Source organism: Oncorhynchus tshawytscha, linkage group LG20 (assembly GCF_018296145.1).
Source record: "Oncorhynchus tshawytscha isolate Ot180627B linkage group LG20, Otsh_v2.0, whole genome shotgun sequence".
Classification (NCBI taxonomy): Eukaryota; Metazoa; Chordata; class Actinopteri; order Salmoniformes; family Salmonidae; genus Oncorhynchus; species Oncorhynchus tshawytscha.
Genome location: NC_056448.1, coordinates 11,327,219 through 11,345,061, shown reverse-complemented (window position 1 = coordinate 11,345,061; position 17,843 = coordinate 11,327,219). Strand labels below are relative to the sequence as shown.

Sequence of the window (17,843 nt, the reverse complement as noted above, 5' to 3'; positions counted from 1 at the left end):
TGCAAAGTAATTAAAACTCAAAGTTCTCAAATTAAGTAAAAAACGCATGATGTCAAAACCATAGTTAAACCTTAAATTCACCCACACAATAAGCTGACCCAGTCAGTCACGCACGCAGACAGCAGGATGTCTCTTACCTTTCCCAGACTTCTCATGTGAGTGTCTGCTCTTGGAGGACTTGGAGCCGCGTGCGTTCCTGTCCTCCCTTTCCCTGATGATTTTCTGCACCTCGTCGATGCTGAGTTTCTGCAGCACCACAACAGGTTTGGCTCCTGTCTTCATCTCCTCTACCAGTCCCAGTCGCTCCAGCTTGACCCGGGGCTCGCTCCAGCCCTCCATTACAGGCCCCAGACCAGACCCAGGCTTCCTCACTTCAGCTGCCAACACATGCCCATCCTTATCCCGCTTCATCTTGGGAATCACAAAGTTCTTAAAGCCTCCAGACTTTACCCCCCCTAGCAGGTAGGCAGGGAACTCCTGTTTGCTTTCAGCAGGCTGCTGTTGCTGCTTGGAGTCCTGTCGGTTCCTGCTGCCGTCCCCACTCCTCTTCTCCTCCCCGCTCCTCCTCTCCTCTTTATTAGGGGGTTTGAGGTTGGGGCATGGCCGGTCAGTCCTCTGGCGCCCACTGGGGTCCACCCCCCCTCGGCCCTCCTGCTTAACCCGCGGGCTCTCTGGCCTGGAGCGCTGCTCTGGAGACCGGCGGTCCCGTGGTTCCCCTGCCTCTGTCCTGTGTTTCCTCTCCCTGTCTTTATCCGCCCGCTCCCTGTCTCTGTCCCGTCCATGTTTGGAGTCGTGTTCTCCCCTGCTGGACTTGCTGGGGGTCTCTGGCCTGCGGATACGGGATGGGTCGCTGTCCCGAGACCTCTCTTCCCTGTGACCAGAGTCTGAGCGGCCCTCGTGCCGTTGTCGTGGCGTGTCAGGCGTCCTGCTGTCAGGTCGGGCCTTGCCATTGTCAGGTTTTCCGTCGTGTCTGTGTTTGGACGAGTCTCTTCTGTTTTCGTGCTTGTGTTTAGGGGTCTCCGGTCGGCCGTCGGGGCCCAGCTTCTTGGGGGTGTCGGCGCGCTGCTTGATGACCTCTGGCCGGCCGTCTGCAGTCTGTAGTCGCTCTCCATCCGTCTTGGACTTTAGCCGCAGAACTCCGGTAGAGTCGGAGCCTTCCTCTGGACCCAGGCGTTCCTCAGGCCAGCGCCGGGCCTCCACGGCTGGGGTGGGGGTGCCCATGTTCACCTCTGGCTGCCCGTCAGCTCTGCCTGCTTGCTGCAGGTCGATGCTGACCATGAGGGCTGGCCGGCTGGCACCATTACTGGCTGCACTAGCCTCCTGGGGTGCCAACTTGCTGCCAACATTGCCCCCTCCCACGCCAGGCTGAGTTACCCCCGCTGTCCCACCAGCGCCAGGCTCTTGGGGATACGAGTCCTGCTTCCGCTTCTTCAGTGGCTTGTCTACAATGAGGAAACCATGGGTAAGGAAATTGACAGACACCCACAACTATCAAGTTCTTTCTCCCATCTCTCTTTATTAAGTGAAAAATATTGCCAGTATGTGATAAATCAGTAAGTGTAAAACTAGATGAAGCAAGATGTGCACTCACCTTTATCCTGAACCTCTTTGGAGCAGCGCTCCCTTTCTATGAGCGTCTCTCGTTCTATCCTCTCGATCTCAGCAAGCGCGTCCATCTCAGCATCGTCGTACACAGCTCCGCTGATCACCCCTATTGCCTGTTTGGTGTTCTGGAGCACAGGGACCTGCTGGTAGCCTGACTGCTCCCCCTGGCCCGGGGCTAACCTGTGGGCAGGGTCCTGCTGCGTCCGGGAGAACTGCAGGCTGTTGTAGGCCAGGTCAGTGTCCTGGTCCTCTACCCCGGATAGGAGCTCTCCGGACTGGTCCAACTCAGAGGACTTCACCCGGGACAGTTTGAGGGTCAGCTTGGTGGAGTCTTTAGAGGGAGAGCTAACAATGTCGTACATGGCAGCTTTTTCCAACTGCTCTTTCTCCTCTTTAGTTAGCTTCTTCTGCTTCTTCTTGTGGTCAGGAGAGTCCAGGAGGAGGTCGGGAGCGGCGTCACGGGGGGGAGCATAAGGTGGAGGGGATTGCAGAATGAGGCCAGGTCGTGACCCTGCCAAAACCAAAAAGGTGAGTTTATTTTTTAACAAGGATTTTTTTCAGCAGTGGTGGCAAAGTCAGCTTGGTGGGGGAGCTCAAACGTTATTTTAAAAAATCTATGGGGGCCCCATGGCATTTTTTAAATTTTACATTCTCCTTCTGTAGATTTGTTTGAGTGATTATTAGTTCTCAAATAGGATCTTATTTAAATATATAAAGCTCCCTTATCTATTCTACATATTTAGATATCTGGTTTAAGTTTACACTGAAAACGTTTTACCAACTTTTTTGTAATCATTATTTGAAGTGGTGGGCAGCGGCTCCTAAATGAATATAGGGGAAACACTGGTTGGCATAGAATAAGTAGGTTGACTTGTGATTTCCAGCCCACAGCATGATCATGCATAATACCTTTTGGGGTCCCTTCGCTGCCCACAGGGGAAGAAACAGACTGGGGCGATCGGAGCGGGAAGGAGGCATTTCTCATGGAAGGATCACTCTCCTAAAAAAAAACACATGTCACATAAGTATCTATATTACAGATCATTAAAGCAGCAATGGTGGATAAAACAAATACATTCAGGCAGTGTACAAGCAATGAGGATCCACGCGAGAATAGTCAAAATAGTCTCTTTGCTAGGTAGAGTTTAATTTTGGTATGAATCGTTTCTTTTGTTTACCTCATTCCCTAGTCTGTGGACTATGTTCATGTAGTCTTCGTTCGAGCCATGTCTGGCATTGTGATTGGCTGAGTTGCTTGAAATTTGCCCGGAGACCTTGTTGTCGTGGATGTTCCGCATGCTAGCAGGAACCACGGGACTGGCAACTGAACAGACACAGACAGACACCCAAATAAATCTCAGATACAATCAATCAATAGTTTAACTGCCTTCCAGCTAAGCCAAAACCCATATTCAACCACTGGTTCACCTGTAAATCTGGTTTAAAAGCTGGAATGAATGCAAATAAAACAAGACATAAAACAACAAAACAAAAGAAAGAAAACGTGAAATATTATGCCAATGCACAGGAATCTTGCAGCAAGTGTGCATCGCAAACCAACACTGCATCCTGTATTGTTACACACAGAGTTTGCGTCGACAGAGCATGGATATTCGGTGCTGCAAATAATAAGGCACAGGCACATGAGCCGATGGGTCACAGCTTGGAGGTGATGGGGCAGGATAGCGGATGTTTGACATGATGTCCCCAGGTGACTCCCGTACCTAAGGTTGGGGTGGAGGGGTTCTGGTGGGGGGAGGCCTGGGGCTGGGTCTGCACCTCTAGGCAGGGCTGCACAGGCCTCTTGGGGCTTCCTGAATAAGAGGGTGCAGCCGGAACGACAGGGGAACCATGCAGCTCTACGACCACAGAACATCAACACAACACACCAGGGTAAACCATGGGTATATATCCATGTTAGTTTGACTCGTTATTGTTATTCATTATGCACTGTGTATCTACTCTCTGTTTCACTATTTCTACTTTAATCTTCAACTCTGCATTGTTGGAAAAGAGCCTGTAAGTAAACATTTCATTGTTGTTTATGAAGCATGTGACAAATACAATTTGGTCTGTTGGTTTAAGTGTGTTGGTTCGACACAGAATCAACATCCTGACATACAGCTCCAGTCAACAGTTTGGACACATCTACTCATTCAAGGGTTTATCTTTATTTGGACTATTTCCTACATTGTAGAATAATAGTGAAGACATTAAAACTATGAAATAACACATATGGAATCATGTAGTGAGCAAAAAAGTGTAAAACAAGTCCCATAGGGCGGCGCACAATTGTCCCAGCGTCGTTCGGGTTAGGGTTTGGCCAGTGTAGGGTAAATAACAATGACTGCCTTGCCTAGTTAAATAAAAAAAATAAAAAAAGCTGGTTGAGAGAATGCCAAGAGTGTGCAAAGCTGTCATCAAGGCAAAGGATGGCTACTTTGAAGAATCTCAAATATAAAATATATTTTGATTTGTTTCCCACTTTTTTGTTCACTACACAATCCCATATGTGTCATTTCATAGTTTTGATGTCTTCACTATTATTCTACAACGTAGAAAATAGCAACAATAAAGAAAAACCCTTGAATGTGTAGGTGTCTCCAAACGTTTGACTGGTACTGTACATAAAAGTTAGGTACAGTACGGTTACCTGAAAAACAGTTTTGTAGGTTTCATGCATCATTTCCCTATACAAACGCAGAGGTGCAGTCTCACCTTGCTGGATCTGTTGGTGCTGAGAATAGCTGGGGGGGTGAGGGTACTGCTGCATGTAACTTGCAGGGCTTTGGGGGGCGTAAGGGCTAGACACAGGGCTGTTCTGCTGGGGCGTGAACCTAGCGCCAGACCCCATCTGTGGAGATGCAAAGCGACTGTAGAGGCAGAGGATGAGAAGAACAATTCATGTCAATTCATGTCAATTCCAAGGGAACTTGTAACTCTCAAAAGCTGACAGGAGTCTTGAATGAACCATCAGAGCACCCACTGTACCATTACACCAAATTGAATGAGAAATGTATCGTTGTACCTAGAAGGGCTGTGTGAGATAGTGGATTGCTGGTAGTTTGTCGACGCCGGACTCCCATGCATGGAATTCTGGGACATCTTGTACTGCGGCATTATTGGCTGCTGCATTATATCTTTAAGATGAAAAGAAGAAGTGATTAAAGAGGAGTAGAGAAGGCCAGTGCACAGCACCAGTATGGAGGCAACCTCCAGGCCAAAGCAGAGGGGTCCTGTTTATGTCAGTGGGAGATAGAAGACCTCACTCAAAGAACTATTAAGCCACTTCGGGAGCGAGACTGCATGAGATCACTTTCTGATCCTCACTCAGTTATCTGGTGGTTTGACAAAATGCATTTCTTTACAAAACACTAGTATTTAAGAGTTCTGGGGAGTGCAGGAGATTACAGTAACAGAACAGTTTTCACAGAGTGTACGACAAAGTCCAATAAACACATTGCACGATTCACTGTTGAATACAACAGCACAGAGTCAGGCCAGGTTTGGGAGACATTTCACTGGAGAACATGCAAATGGTCGGGGTCACTTAGCCAGCAGAGATGACACAGGATACAAGTCTGTGTCATCATCATAACACACTTAGCTTGCCTAATCAAGGTCCTTAACCAAACATTAACACACAAAAAACTGCTTGGGAAAACAGAGCATGACAGGGACAGTGATAAGCTATTTCAATTATCTGGATAATGAATGCAACAGCAGCTAGGGAAGAGGTTAGCAAACTCATTTGCATGTGTACTATGGATAACAAACTGTCTCAGACATGACGAGGTTCCAAGTCTTGCGCTGTATCCCAATCTCAGCACAGCACTACACAGTACCGGGGATCCCTACTGGCACCAGCCTCAACCGTCTGTGCAGACACCACTTTCCCCCTATAGCACCAGCAACTAGACACCAGTTTGTCACCAGTTTGTCACTGACTGAAATGGCTTCTTGATCTGCCCATAGATCACAGAGCAATTAAATGTTTTATCAACTATACTCAAGGCCATAAGTACCAAATCAAATCTATTTATATAGCCCTTCTTACACCAGCTGATATCTCAAAGTGCTGTACAGAAACCCAGCCTTAAACCCCAAACAGCAAGCAATGCAGGTGTAGAAGCACGGTGGCTAGGAAAAACTCCCTAGAAAGGCCAAAACCTAGGAAGAAACCTGGAGAGGAACCAGGTTATGAGGGGTAGCCAACACATACCACAAGCTCTTTCCAAGCTACAAGTACAGCGCTAACTCTAAAAATCACCCAAGACAACAAAACTTGCCTTGCAATGCCTCAAAACGCTGTTTTGACCCAGAAAACACAATTGACCCAGGAAGTGTTACTCAGGTCAACAAATCAAGGCCATAAGAAGAAGGGACACAGTCAGTGCTGTATTAGGCCATACAATGTGCTCCAGAGCAGCGTCCAAGACACTCTTCTCCGTACCACCCTGAACCCCATGCCAGGCTGACTTACTTTTCTCCCTGAAGATGTTGGGGTTCCTAGAGAGCACTGTCTGCAGCAGCACAGGCACATCACCCTCCGGGTCATCACTGCCCAAATTGTCCTTCAGCTCTCTGCAATGGGAGGGGAGGGGGTGGGGCAGAAAGGTTACAGTCAGCAAATCAGAATAAATCACACACTTTATACATGAATCAACTATGGCAACTGTGGCTCATAACTTTCTCTACTCAGCTGTTTTGAAAACTAGCGTAGAAATGTGCAGGGGTGGGGAGGTACTCACATGTGCTCGGTGGAAACCTGGTTGAGGCTGTGAGCCAGCTGGGACACCAGGTTCTCATCCCGGCAGGCCAGCAGACAGTTGACCTCCTCCGCGATCCTCCCATTGTACAGCAGACTCTTAGTGGTGGTGGCAGGGAGAGGGGATGGCAGGGGCAGCTGGTTTAACACTGCAAAGACGAAGAAGAGACTGGTTAGCCTGAGTGAGTGGGAGGTTGGGTGAGCGAGAAGACATCTGCCATAATGAAGAGACACTGAATATCCCTTTGAGCACGGCCAAGTGAATAATCAAGCTGTGGATAGTATATTATACCACCCAGAAAATAAATATCCCAACTTCCTTCCTAACTGAGCTGCCGGGTAGGAAGGAAACTGCCAAGGGATGTCAAGATTTTTTTATTTCACCTTTATTTAACCAGGTAGGCTAGTTGAGAACAAGTCCTCATTTACAACTGCGACCTGGCCAAGATAAAGCAAAGCATTCCAACACAAACAACAACACATAGTTACACATGGAATAAACAAAACATACAGTCAATAATACAATAGAAAAGATCTATATACAGTGAGTGCAAATGAGGTAAGATAAAGGAGGTAAGGCAAGAAATAGGCCATAGTGGCAAAAATAATTACAATAAAGCAATTAACACTGTAGTGATAGATGTCCTGAAGATGAGTGTGCAAGTAGAGATACTGGGGTGCAAAGGAGCAAAATAAATAACAGTATGGGGATGAGGTACTTGGATGGGCTATTTACAGATGGGCCATGTACAGGTGCAGTGATCTGTGAGCTGCTCTGACAGCAGGTGCTTAAAGTTAGTGAGGGAGATATGAGTCTCCAACTCCAGTGATTTTTGCAGTTAGTTCCAGTCATTGGCAGCAGAGAACTGGAAGGAAAGGCGGCCAAAGAGGAATTGGCTTTGGGGGTGACCAGTGAAATATACCTGCTGGAGCGCGTGCTACGGGATGAGGCCAATGGTGATAAAACACCTATAGTTCTCTGTTGATGTGGTTTTACGACACCCTTTAACAACACATGCGGTGTATGTGCACTAAAACTAGTTAACTATGATTTGTGATAATGGTCGTCTCTGCTCGCTGTAACCAACAAAGGCTGAGATGGGAAAAATGTGCATGCAGGGTTCAACATTAACGATGGCCAGTGGATCTCTTCCGTCACTGGACCGACCTGGCCATTAACTTTTCTGCTCATTTTTTTAGTTCCATTTCAACATTTACCTTCTCTGTCACAGTCTACCATTGAAAACCAATGAAGACCACAGGCAGAATACTCAAGCTATTTGTATTTGAGCAATATGATTGGCCATTCATTCAAGTACCACCATGCTACTGATGCCTTCACACAGCACACGCAAACTGTCCAGAGCAAAAAGAAACGCACAATAATACATTCGCTGAGCATATTTATTTTACGGAAAGGGATTTACAAAATTAAACTCTCTGCTTTGGCTGGAACTCTAATTGCCCACATTTGTATTTTTTTTATACCTTTATTTAACTAGGCAATAACAAATGATTAAGAACAAATTATTATTTACAATGACGGCCTACCAGGGAACAGTGGGTTAACTGCCTTGTTCAGGGGCAGAATGCCAGATTTTACCTCGTCAGCTTGGGGATTCGATCTAGCAACCTTTCGGTTACTGGCCCAACGCTCTAACCACTAGGCTACCTGTTGCCCCATGGGAGGAAATGTAGGGAAATTGTTGATTTCAAATGAGGGATTTTGTGGCTAATTGAGGTAAAACAGTAATTCTCCTCAAAGATTATGTATGTATGAACTACATATTGAAACATCCAGCCCAAAGCGGATGTTCAATAATGTCTTAGTCGCCAAAGTACTGGAGAATATCTTTAATAGTTTAATATAGAGAGAAGCATACCAACCTATAGACCAGTGTTTCCCAAAGTTGTTCCTGGGGACCCCAAGGGGTGCACGTTTTGGTTTTTGCCCAAGCTCCTCACAGCTGACTCAAATTATCTAAGTTTAATAATTTGTTGATTTTTTGAATCAGCCTTGTATTGCTAGGGCAAAAAACGAAATGTCCACCCCCAGAGGACCGAGTTTGGGAAACGCTGCTAAAGGCCCTGCATGACCCCAATGCATTAAAAAACTACACCATGTCCGGGCCAGTAGAAATCCTGTTTGGGACAGTACATTTTTGGCCAACTGGCCTGACGAGAAAGAAAATAAGTTAAGATTGGACCCTGGCATGGTTCAACAACATCCCAGCTACTCAACAATATTGGTTTCACTGAATAAGGAAGCCTATATGGAAAAGTCTCCTTCCAAATTACATTTGGAAAAAAAAAATACATTGTACAACCTAAATGCAAAGTATTAAGTTAGGGATAAAATCAATACTTCACATTACTGCATAAAACCAACCACAGTTTTGGGGTGTTTTCACACTTGGTTCCTTAAAATGTTTGTGCTCAGTGCAGTTCACTTCATTTGTTGTGCAGTGTGAACACTCCAAAGGAACTCCGAACCCTCAAAAGAGACCCCGAAGCGAACCGAGACCATCAGGAGAGGTGGTCTGAGTTCGGTTCGCTTGAAATCCACAGTCCGGTTCCATTTCAAGGCAATGTGAACACAAAGCTACCCAGGTTTGCTTGTCATTATTTCCGCACCACACACTAGACTACTGAAACACCGTTTCCCCTGCCATTACCCCTCACATTGGTGCCACAAAAGAGAGAAGATAAGCAGGTTCGGAGAGTGATTCATGATTGTCAAGGAAGCACAGAAGTTTTTAGGTCAAGATTATTTGTTTGCAATATGTGATCTATAGGCTAAGAGAGCTTCATAAGCTGTTTATTAATTGTGGGGTTCGAATAGTGTGAGAAGACAACATATTTGGTAATTATCCAAAAATTTCATACAAAATGTATTATAGCTGTAAAAGGGTCCAAAGTCTCAAGTCGTGTCCCAGGTAGAACAGGTCGAATCTCAAGTCCAAGTCGTGTCCCATTTAGAACAGGTCGAGTCAAGTCCAAGTCGTGTCCCAGGTAGAACAGGTCGAATCTCGAGTCAAGTCCAAGTCGTGTCCCAGGTAAAACAGGTCGAATCTCAAGTCAAGTCCAAGTCGTGCATTCTAAGAGCGAGTCAAGTCAAGTCACACGTTGTTTCAAATAAAGTAAAATAAAATAAAAATCAATATATGCAACGACTTGTTCAACTAAATCTTTTTCTATTTATAGGCTAATAGACATCCATTTTCATAAGTTGGTCTACAACATATTTTGGTTATTTAATAATTACTTTTATCAAATTACAAATGTAATATTCATGAGCAAATAAAAAATTGTTAAGCAATTTTGACATAACAAAAGAGCAGTAGGCCTATGCTAGTAATGTTTGATTGATGCCACATTGCTGGTGAGCTTGGAAAGTAAACACTTACGAGATTCTCCGGCACGTTTGTATACTTTTTAGCCAATAGTTCTGAAAGTAGCGCTCACGAGCCAAAAGGGGTCCCAGGAAATGGCTTACTACATTACATACACTATGTACAGATACAGTTGAAGTCGGAAGTTTACATACACTTAGGTTGAAGTCATTAAAACTAATTTTTCAACCACTCCACAAATGTCTTGTTAACAAACTATAGTTTTGGCAAGTCGTTTAGGACATCTACTTTGTGCATGACAAGTAATTTTTCCAACAATTGTTTACAGACAGATTATTTCACTTATAATTCATTGTATCATAATTCCAGTGGGTCAGAAGTACATACACTAAGTTGAATGTGCCTTTAAACAGCTTGGAAAATTCCAGAAAATGATGGCATGGCATTAGAAGCTTTTGATGGGCTAATTGACATAATTTGATTCAATTGAAGGTGTACCTGTGGATGTATTTCAGGGCCTACTTTCAACCTCAGTGCCTCTCTGCTTGACATCATGGCAAAATCAAAAGAAATCAGCCAAGACCTAAAAAAAAATGCTTAAAAAAATTGTTGACCTGATTCATCCTTGGGGGCAACTTCCAAACTCCTGAAGGTACCCCGTTCATCTGTACAAACAATAGAACGCAAGTATAAACACCATGGGACCACGCAGCCATCATACCGCTCAGGAAGGAGACGCGTTCTGTCTCCTAGAGATGAACATACTTTGGTGCGAAAAGTGCAAATCAATCCCACAACAGCAGGAAAGGTCATTGTGAAGATGCTTGAGGAAACCGGTACAAAATATCTATATCCACAGTAAAACGAGTCCTATATCGACATAACCTGAAAGGCCGCTCAGCAAGGAAGAAGCCACTGCTCCAAAACCGCCATAAAAAAGCCAGACTACAATTTGCAACTGCACATGGAGACGAAGATCGTACTTTTTGGAGAAATGTCCTCTGGTCTGATGAAGCAAAAATAGAACTGCTTGGCCATAATGACCATCGTTATGTTCGGTGAAAAAAGGGGGAGGCTTGCAAGCCGAAGAACACCATCCCAACCGTGAAGCACAGGGATGGGAGCATCATGTTGTGGGGGTGCTTTGCTGCAGGGAGGACTGGTGCACTTCACAAAATAGATGGCTTCATGAGGGAAAATGATGTGGATATATTGAAACAACATCTCAAGATATCAGTCAGGAAGTTAAAGCTTGGTCGCAAATGGACAATGGCCCAAAGCATACTTCCAAAATTGTGGCAAAATGGCTAAAGGACAACAAAGTTAAGGTATTGGAGTGGCCATCACAAAGACCTGACCTCAATCCTATAGAATATTTGTGGGCAGAACTGAAAAAGTGTATGCGAGCAAGGAGGCCTACAAACCTGACTCAGTTGCACCAGCTCTGTCAGGAGGAATGGGCCAAAATTCACCCAACTTATTGTGGGAAACTTGTGGAAGGCCACCCAAAACGTTTGACCCAAGTTGAACAATTTAAAGGCAATGCTACCAAATACTAATTTCCTGTATGTAAACTTGGAATGTGATGAAATAAATCATTCTCTCTACTATTATCCTGACATTTCACATTCTTAAAATAAAGTGATGATCCTAACTGACCTAAAACAGGGAATTCTTACTAGGATTAAATGTCAGGAATTGTGAAAAACAGTTTAAAAGTAGTTGGCTAAGGTATATGTAAAATTCCGACTTCAACTATATCTGCGTCATTGCTCTGTATCTACGTCATTGCTCTCTCCCTCTCGCAATCTGCTGTGTGGGCATCTTGCTTGCTGTCACTCAAATACTGAGGGGATGATGATGCTCATTGGCTAGAACTATAATTGCTAGGGGGCTGGCCCACGTGGGGGAAAATGGCGCAGCACAGCTTTCAGTAAACAGTTGGTTTCAAACTCAAGTGTTTTCCTTAAACACCGCCCATAGGCTAATCAGCCGATAAGACTCATTTTCAGCCAGCTACTTTTCCACTTCATATTAACTAGGCTACTTTTAACTTAGAAAAGTATATTTCGCTAGTCCGTCAAACCCTCTCCCTCCAGAATGAACGATATGCATCTTCTAGCAATCTATTGATAGGATAGACGACTGTCAGTCACAAAGCGAGTGAGGACAGGGAGAAAGTGAAACTTTCCTAGGATGTCAGGGCTTGCCATACAGTGACGCTAAAGTGAGTGACTCTCGTCTCGTCAGTCAGTATACCCTACCGAATTGAATCGGTGAGAGAGCCGTTCATAGGCTATTGGTAGGCCTAGGCTTTTTGGCGAGTATCTGCAGATAACTTATGAAAGCATTCGATGAAGAATCAATACTACAGAAACTATAAGTTGAGGAGAGCCTCATTTTGGTCCAAATATGATAATTAGGGCCCTTGCGGAATCCAGGCATTAAAACGGAATTCAACAATATTTTTTAAATGTATTGACCTTAGTAGGGAATTAACTACAGTGCCTTCAGAAAGTATTCACAGTCCTTTACTTTTTCCCCACATTTTGTTGTGTTACAAAATAGGATTAAAATGGATTGAATTGTAATTTTTGGTCGACGATCTACACAAAATACGAACATTTTATTATTATTTATTTTTAATATGAAAATATCTTGATTAAATAAGTATTCAACCTATTGGAGACAATACATGTTAAAAACACCTTTGGCAGCAATTACAGCTGTATGTTTTTTGGGGGTAAGTCTAAGAGCTTTGCACACCTGGATTGTACAATATTTGCCCATTATTATTTTACTAATTCTTCAGGCTCTGTGAAGATGGTTGCTGATCGTAGCTATTTTCAAGTCTTGCAATAGATTTTCGAGCTGATTTAAGTCAAAACATTAAATGTTCCTGAATGGCCTAGTTAAAGTTATCTTGGAAAGCAACTGCAGTGTATATTTGGCCTTGTGTTTTAGGATCTTGTTCTGCTGAAAGGTACATTTTTCTCCCAGTGTCTGTTGGAAAGAAGACTAAAATGATTTTGCCCATGCTTAGCAGTATTCCATTTCTTATTTTTTATTGTCATTTTTACCCCACTTTTCTAGCCCAAATTCGTGATTACGATCTGGTCTCATCGTTGCAATTCTCCAACGGGCTTGGGAGAGGCGACGGTCGCGTCATGCTCCGAAACGAGACCCGCCAAACCGCGCTTCTTAACACCTGTTCACTTAACCCAGAATCCAGCTGCACCAATGTGTCGGAGGAAACACTGTTCAACTGAAGTCAGCCTGCAGGCGCCCGGGCCGCCACAAGGAGTCGCTAGATCACGACTCCTTGTGGAACACCAGGCTGTAGTGACGCAGCAACACTGCAGTGCCTTAGACTGCTGTGCCACTTGGGAGGCCCTTATTCAGTTTCTTTTAATCCTAAAAAACTACAAGCATACCTATAATATGATGCAGCCACCACCATACTTGAAAAGATTAAGAGTGGTACTCAATGATGTGCTGGGTTGGATTTGCCCCAAACATGGCACTTGTATTCAGAACAAAAAGTACATTTCTTTGCCAATTTTTTTGCAGTATTACTTAAAGGGATACTTTGGCAACGAGGCCCTTTGTCTACTTCCCCAAAGTCAGATGTGTCAGATTATGTCTCTGTGTCAAGTATGAAGGAAGTTAGAGTTAGATTTGCTTACAAGCGTTACCCATATACTCCCAGTCATTGCGCTACTAGCAACGATTATTTTCTACACATGTACCAATCGGTGCCCTTCTTTGCAAGGAACTGAAAAACCTCCTTGGTCGTTGTGCTTGAAATTCATTACTAGATTGAGGGACCTTACAGATAATTATATGTGTGGGGTACAGAGATGGGGTAGTCATTCAAAAATCATGTTAACCACTATTACTGAACACAAAATGAGTCCATGCAACTTATTATGTCATTTGTGAAGCACATTTTTACTCCTGAAAGTATTTCGGCTTGCCATAACATAACAGGTTGAATACTTGTTCACTCAATACATTTCAGCTTTTCATTTTTTATTAATCTCAAAAATGTTATACAATCTAAATACCACTTTGACATTATGGGGTATTGTCAAAATTCAGGCTGTAAAACAACAAAATGTGGAAAAAGTAAAGGAGTGTGAACACTTCCTTAAGGCAATGTAAATGTATTGAAAATTAATTAATTTGCCCAAGTTTGTCATAAGACATGAACAGAACGCATCAGTGATTCGTATTTCCTGCAACTTTCTAAAGAGGCAACAAGCATGCTCCTGTCTGTGTCTGGTGTGTACGTCTACCACTTTTTGTAGCCGTTAGCGATGATGCGAATGAAAACAGTCTTCTGGTAAATGGAAAGGCTTTCCCAAAACCTTCTCATTTAAATATGAACTACAAAGTAGCCTTTGCTTACCTGGCAGAAGGATATATTTATTATTTTAATCAATCCAGTGGGTATTTCCTTTGCAAACTCGGCCATCACGTGCACTACAAAAACACTTCTAAACAACAGCCTCTTGTGCTAGGTGCACACTTGAATTAAAGGGCAACTACACCCAAAAATCAAAAATACTTAAATTTTTCCCAGGCCTCAAACGTTAGCTCCTGACGTGGTGTAAGCATTGTTGTGGACTTAGAAAAACAACAACAGTGGATGTTCTATAAAAAAAAGTGTGATTTTTAGAGCGAAAACCATAAACCTGGAAAAACTCAACGGAGAAAACAGAATTTCGGAAAGAACAAAACAGAACCAGGCAAAAACTAACCATACCTAAAATGTACAATGTTTCAATCATTTAGGTTATGCAAATCAGAAAGATATAATACTTAAGACTGATATAACTCTTTTATTTGTTTTATATATTTGACCTTTAATAGATTTTTCAAGATAATGTGGTCTATATAGCTACTTTTTCAGTTGTAATAAATTACATAATTTCAAGAACAAACATTATTGTGGCAATTCATATCTTGCAGTAAAACTGTAAATAAGACTAATCAAGAAAAGACAGATTAAATGTTTTTAAAAAGGCTTAGTAGTCCTGATCAAATAGGCCTAGATGATATCCAAAACAACTAACAATACACTGAAAGTTTTTTGTCATTTAAATTGTAAAGTCATGTCTTTCTACACAATACCCCAACAAATTGTTCCAATCTGGGAAGTAAATAATTTCTCTATGTATCCTATTTTGGATGGAATCAAGCCATTAGAATGTACCAGAGGCCACCAAAATAGAGCTACTTTGGCAAAACATTTTGACCCCTGGGGGGCAAGACCCCCGCTGCCCTCCGGGCCAGGGGGCACCTGGCAAACTACTTTTTCCATCTGGCTGGCTCTATGTACGTGTCCTTGTGGCTAATTGAGGTAAAACAGTAATTCTGCTCATAGATTATGCACATGTATGAACAAGACATTTGCACATCCAGCCCAAAGCAGGAGATTTAAAAAGTACTTACTAGTCGCCAAAATTGCGGAGCATGTCTTTAATATTCTTGATCACCAACAATATTAAAGACAGAAGGATACTATCAACAAACTACTTGTTGATAAGCAACTGCTTGTTAGGGTAACACTTAGGGTAAGGGTAAAAGTTAAGGTTAGGGCTAGTAGATAGTTAGTTAGTTGAAGTGATAGTCTGTAGAGCATCTACAGATGGAGTATCCAAATAAAGTGTTACCCATTTATGGCAATCCTCCCTCCCTACAATTTGACATTTGCGCTGTACAGCAAATCAGCAATCTGTTGGCTAGCTCACCAGACCTGTGTGGATTGACAGTTTGCTGGTCCAATCAGAGGGCATTCCATTCGTCAATCTGTTGCAAATTGCTGTTACTACTGTCTCTGGCTGAGTGGCGAGTAATCCACCGAGACTCTTCCTCAAAATGAGTGGCAAAATGTTATACAAAACCTGGCCAAATCATTTTAAGTCATCAGTCTCAAGTCAAAGTCTAATCCCAAGTCTTGAGGCTCAAATGTGACTCCAGTCAGACTCGAGTCCAAGTCATGTGACTCTAGTCCACACCTGTTGTGGTGGCGGCATCATATAACAGGTATGCTTGTTATCGGTAAACTTGGCAGGATCAAAAGAAAATGAAGAGAGAAAAGCAGAGGCTAAATAATAGAGCAAATCCTTCTGCAGTCTGATAAAGACATTACGTTGAGAGAAATCCACTTATTGGCAGGACAAAAACCTAAAAGCGAAATTCAAATCTAGGGACTGTTTGGCAGGTGGATAGGAAATCCTGAGTAATAATTCAAAGAAACGATGCCCTGGCACACTGTACTTGCAAAGACACTTGTTTATTTTGTGCCAACGTTTCAGCCTCGTGGCTCGTCGTCAGAGGTCATATCTGTATTCAAGCTACCTAGCTACTGGACTACTAGCTACAACCTTATGAACTGTCAAACTCAGGCAAATGGCCACGAACAATGTAAACACGTGCCACGCATGCACAGAATGTTTGCCTAGATTTGTAACCCAGAGACATTTACATCCAGGCTTGGACACTTAACCACTGTGTAATGAATTGCATTGAAAGTTGAGGCACTAAGGCAACAAAATGTGCAAAGGTGGATACTTTCTTGATATGGGCACTATATATCATATTCCACTACCAATGTAATTCTAAAGCAAGGGCTATGGAAAAGTACCATCAATCATACTCAGTTGTAGGAGTGTCCTAAATACCAAGACTGCAATATTCATGTAGTGAACATTAATGCTTTATTACAACAAGGGGGAAAAAAAGGAGTAATCAAACAAAGCTCAATTCAAAATCAGGCTAACTTGGTAAATTAATAATCTAAATACCAATAAATGAGCTTTGCGGCAAGGCAGCACTGACCATAAAGCAAGCAAAATGGTTGTGATGTACTATTGTTTAAAGGATTGTATACATTTTGAAAACAGCGTTGTATACTAAAGATGTATTAGTATAAAAAAGCTTGCAGCGGGAATAAATGTCAGTAGACTCGGTACATCAAAAATAGCTTGGCCCCACCACCATCGTTTCACTTGCTTTCCAGGAATCCACCATATCAGTAAATATGTGAGTGGCAGTGTAATACTTACAGTCTGTAAGGCTAGCGATCCCAGCAAGAGTAGTAATGGGAACATGAGGCATATCCCCATTCATGCTGAAGATGGGGGTGGGGGAGTCGTGTCGATGCACAGGTTTGCTCAATGTCGTCGCTCTCCGACTGTTCCTCACATCTCCCGACCGCTGCAGAACACAGAGGGCTTCATTAGAACAGCCAGCGGCAACGAGAGATGGACAATTCACAATATCACACAACACTCCTCAATGTGCAACACTGCTCAGAAGAGCCGGCGCATGTTAAACCAAAGCCTTGGTGAACATAGAATCAGGGGCTTTCATATCAAAAGTCAAAGTGATGGAGGAAGAATTCTCAGGGATGAACTAACGGGGCTATATTAATTAGGCACCATTGTTAAGCTAAGGCTGAGGGGAATGACACAGATGTGAAAGTAGTGCAACAGGATACGGAGGGTTACACTGGTTAGTACAAGGATATAAAACTCACACAACACTCACTGACAACTTTCACTCAGGCAGCAGCTCAAGGTTTTACTTGCATTAGAAATATGACCTAGGCATTTTCCATTAACGAAACAGGAGCAATAGAAACATCAATTAATGAAATGGCATGTGAAGTAAAATAGGCTACTTGTTGTGCAGATGGAGAAATAGGCTACTTGTTGTGCGCATGGTGAAATAGGCTACATGGGGAAATTGGTCAATGGCTGCTAGAGCAAACACACTGGTAGAACACATTAGCAGACATGCATCAGTGGGGAGAAGGAATTGAAAAAAACCGAGTACAGTACTGGTGGTGCCCTTACTCTGACAAGTTCCAGGGGTGTCATCAAAAACAGACCATACAAAATAGTCAGATCCTTTCCTACTGATAATGCAGTGGCTTTGAAGCACGCAGAGAGTGTTTTTGAGTAGGACTGAGTGAAACCCAGTGCATTTAAAAAGTGTGTGCACTTCTTGCATTTGGACGGAACACCTCATTATCATTCACTACTATTATCCTTGGCCACCGACAAGACAGCCACTGTCAGAGAAGGCAACAAGAGGAGTAATTATAT

The 17,843-nt window shown here is 43.2% G+C and overlaps 1 protein-coding gene across 4 annotated transcripts in view; it reads right to left on the bottom strand.

The window, feature by feature from the left end:
- LOC112219499 (nipped-B-like protein) overlaps nucleotides 1-17,843 on the bottom strand; it is a 51,031-nt gene that overhangs the window by 21,552 nt on the left and 11,636 nt on the right. For 2 of the 4 annotated variants that reach the window (XM_024380797.2, XM_024380798.2), the window contains exons 2-11: nucleotides 16,800-16,950; nucleotides 6,357-6,522; nucleotides 6,089-6,189; nucleotides 4,634-4,745; nucleotides 4,324-4,478; nucleotides 3,330-3,464; nucleotides 2,784-2,929; nucleotides 2,515-2,605; nucleotides 1,592-2,116; nucleotides 138-1,442 (exon numbers count right to left, since the gene is read on the bottom strand). In XM_024380797.2, coding sequence (XP_024236565.1) covers nucleotides 138-1,442; nucleotides 1,592-2,116; nucleotides 2,515-2,605; nucleotides 2,784-2,929; nucleotides 3,330-3,464; nucleotides 4,324-4,478; nucleotides 4,634-4,745; nucleotides 6,089-6,189; nucleotides 6,357-6,522; nucleotides 16,800-16,863 — 2,800 coding nt within the window. In that variant the 5' untranslated portion in view covers nucleotides 16,864-16,950. The remainder of the gene's footprint in view (nucleotides 1-137; nucleotides 1,443-1,591; nucleotides 2,117-2,514; nucleotides 2,606-2,783; nucleotides 2,930-3,329; nucleotides 3,465-4,323; nucleotides 4,479-4,633; nucleotides 4,746-6,088; nucleotides 6,190-6,356; nucleotides 6,523-16,799; nucleotides 16,951-17,843) is intronic. The other 2 variants (XM_024380799.2, XM_024380800.2) reach the window with 1 other exon arrangement.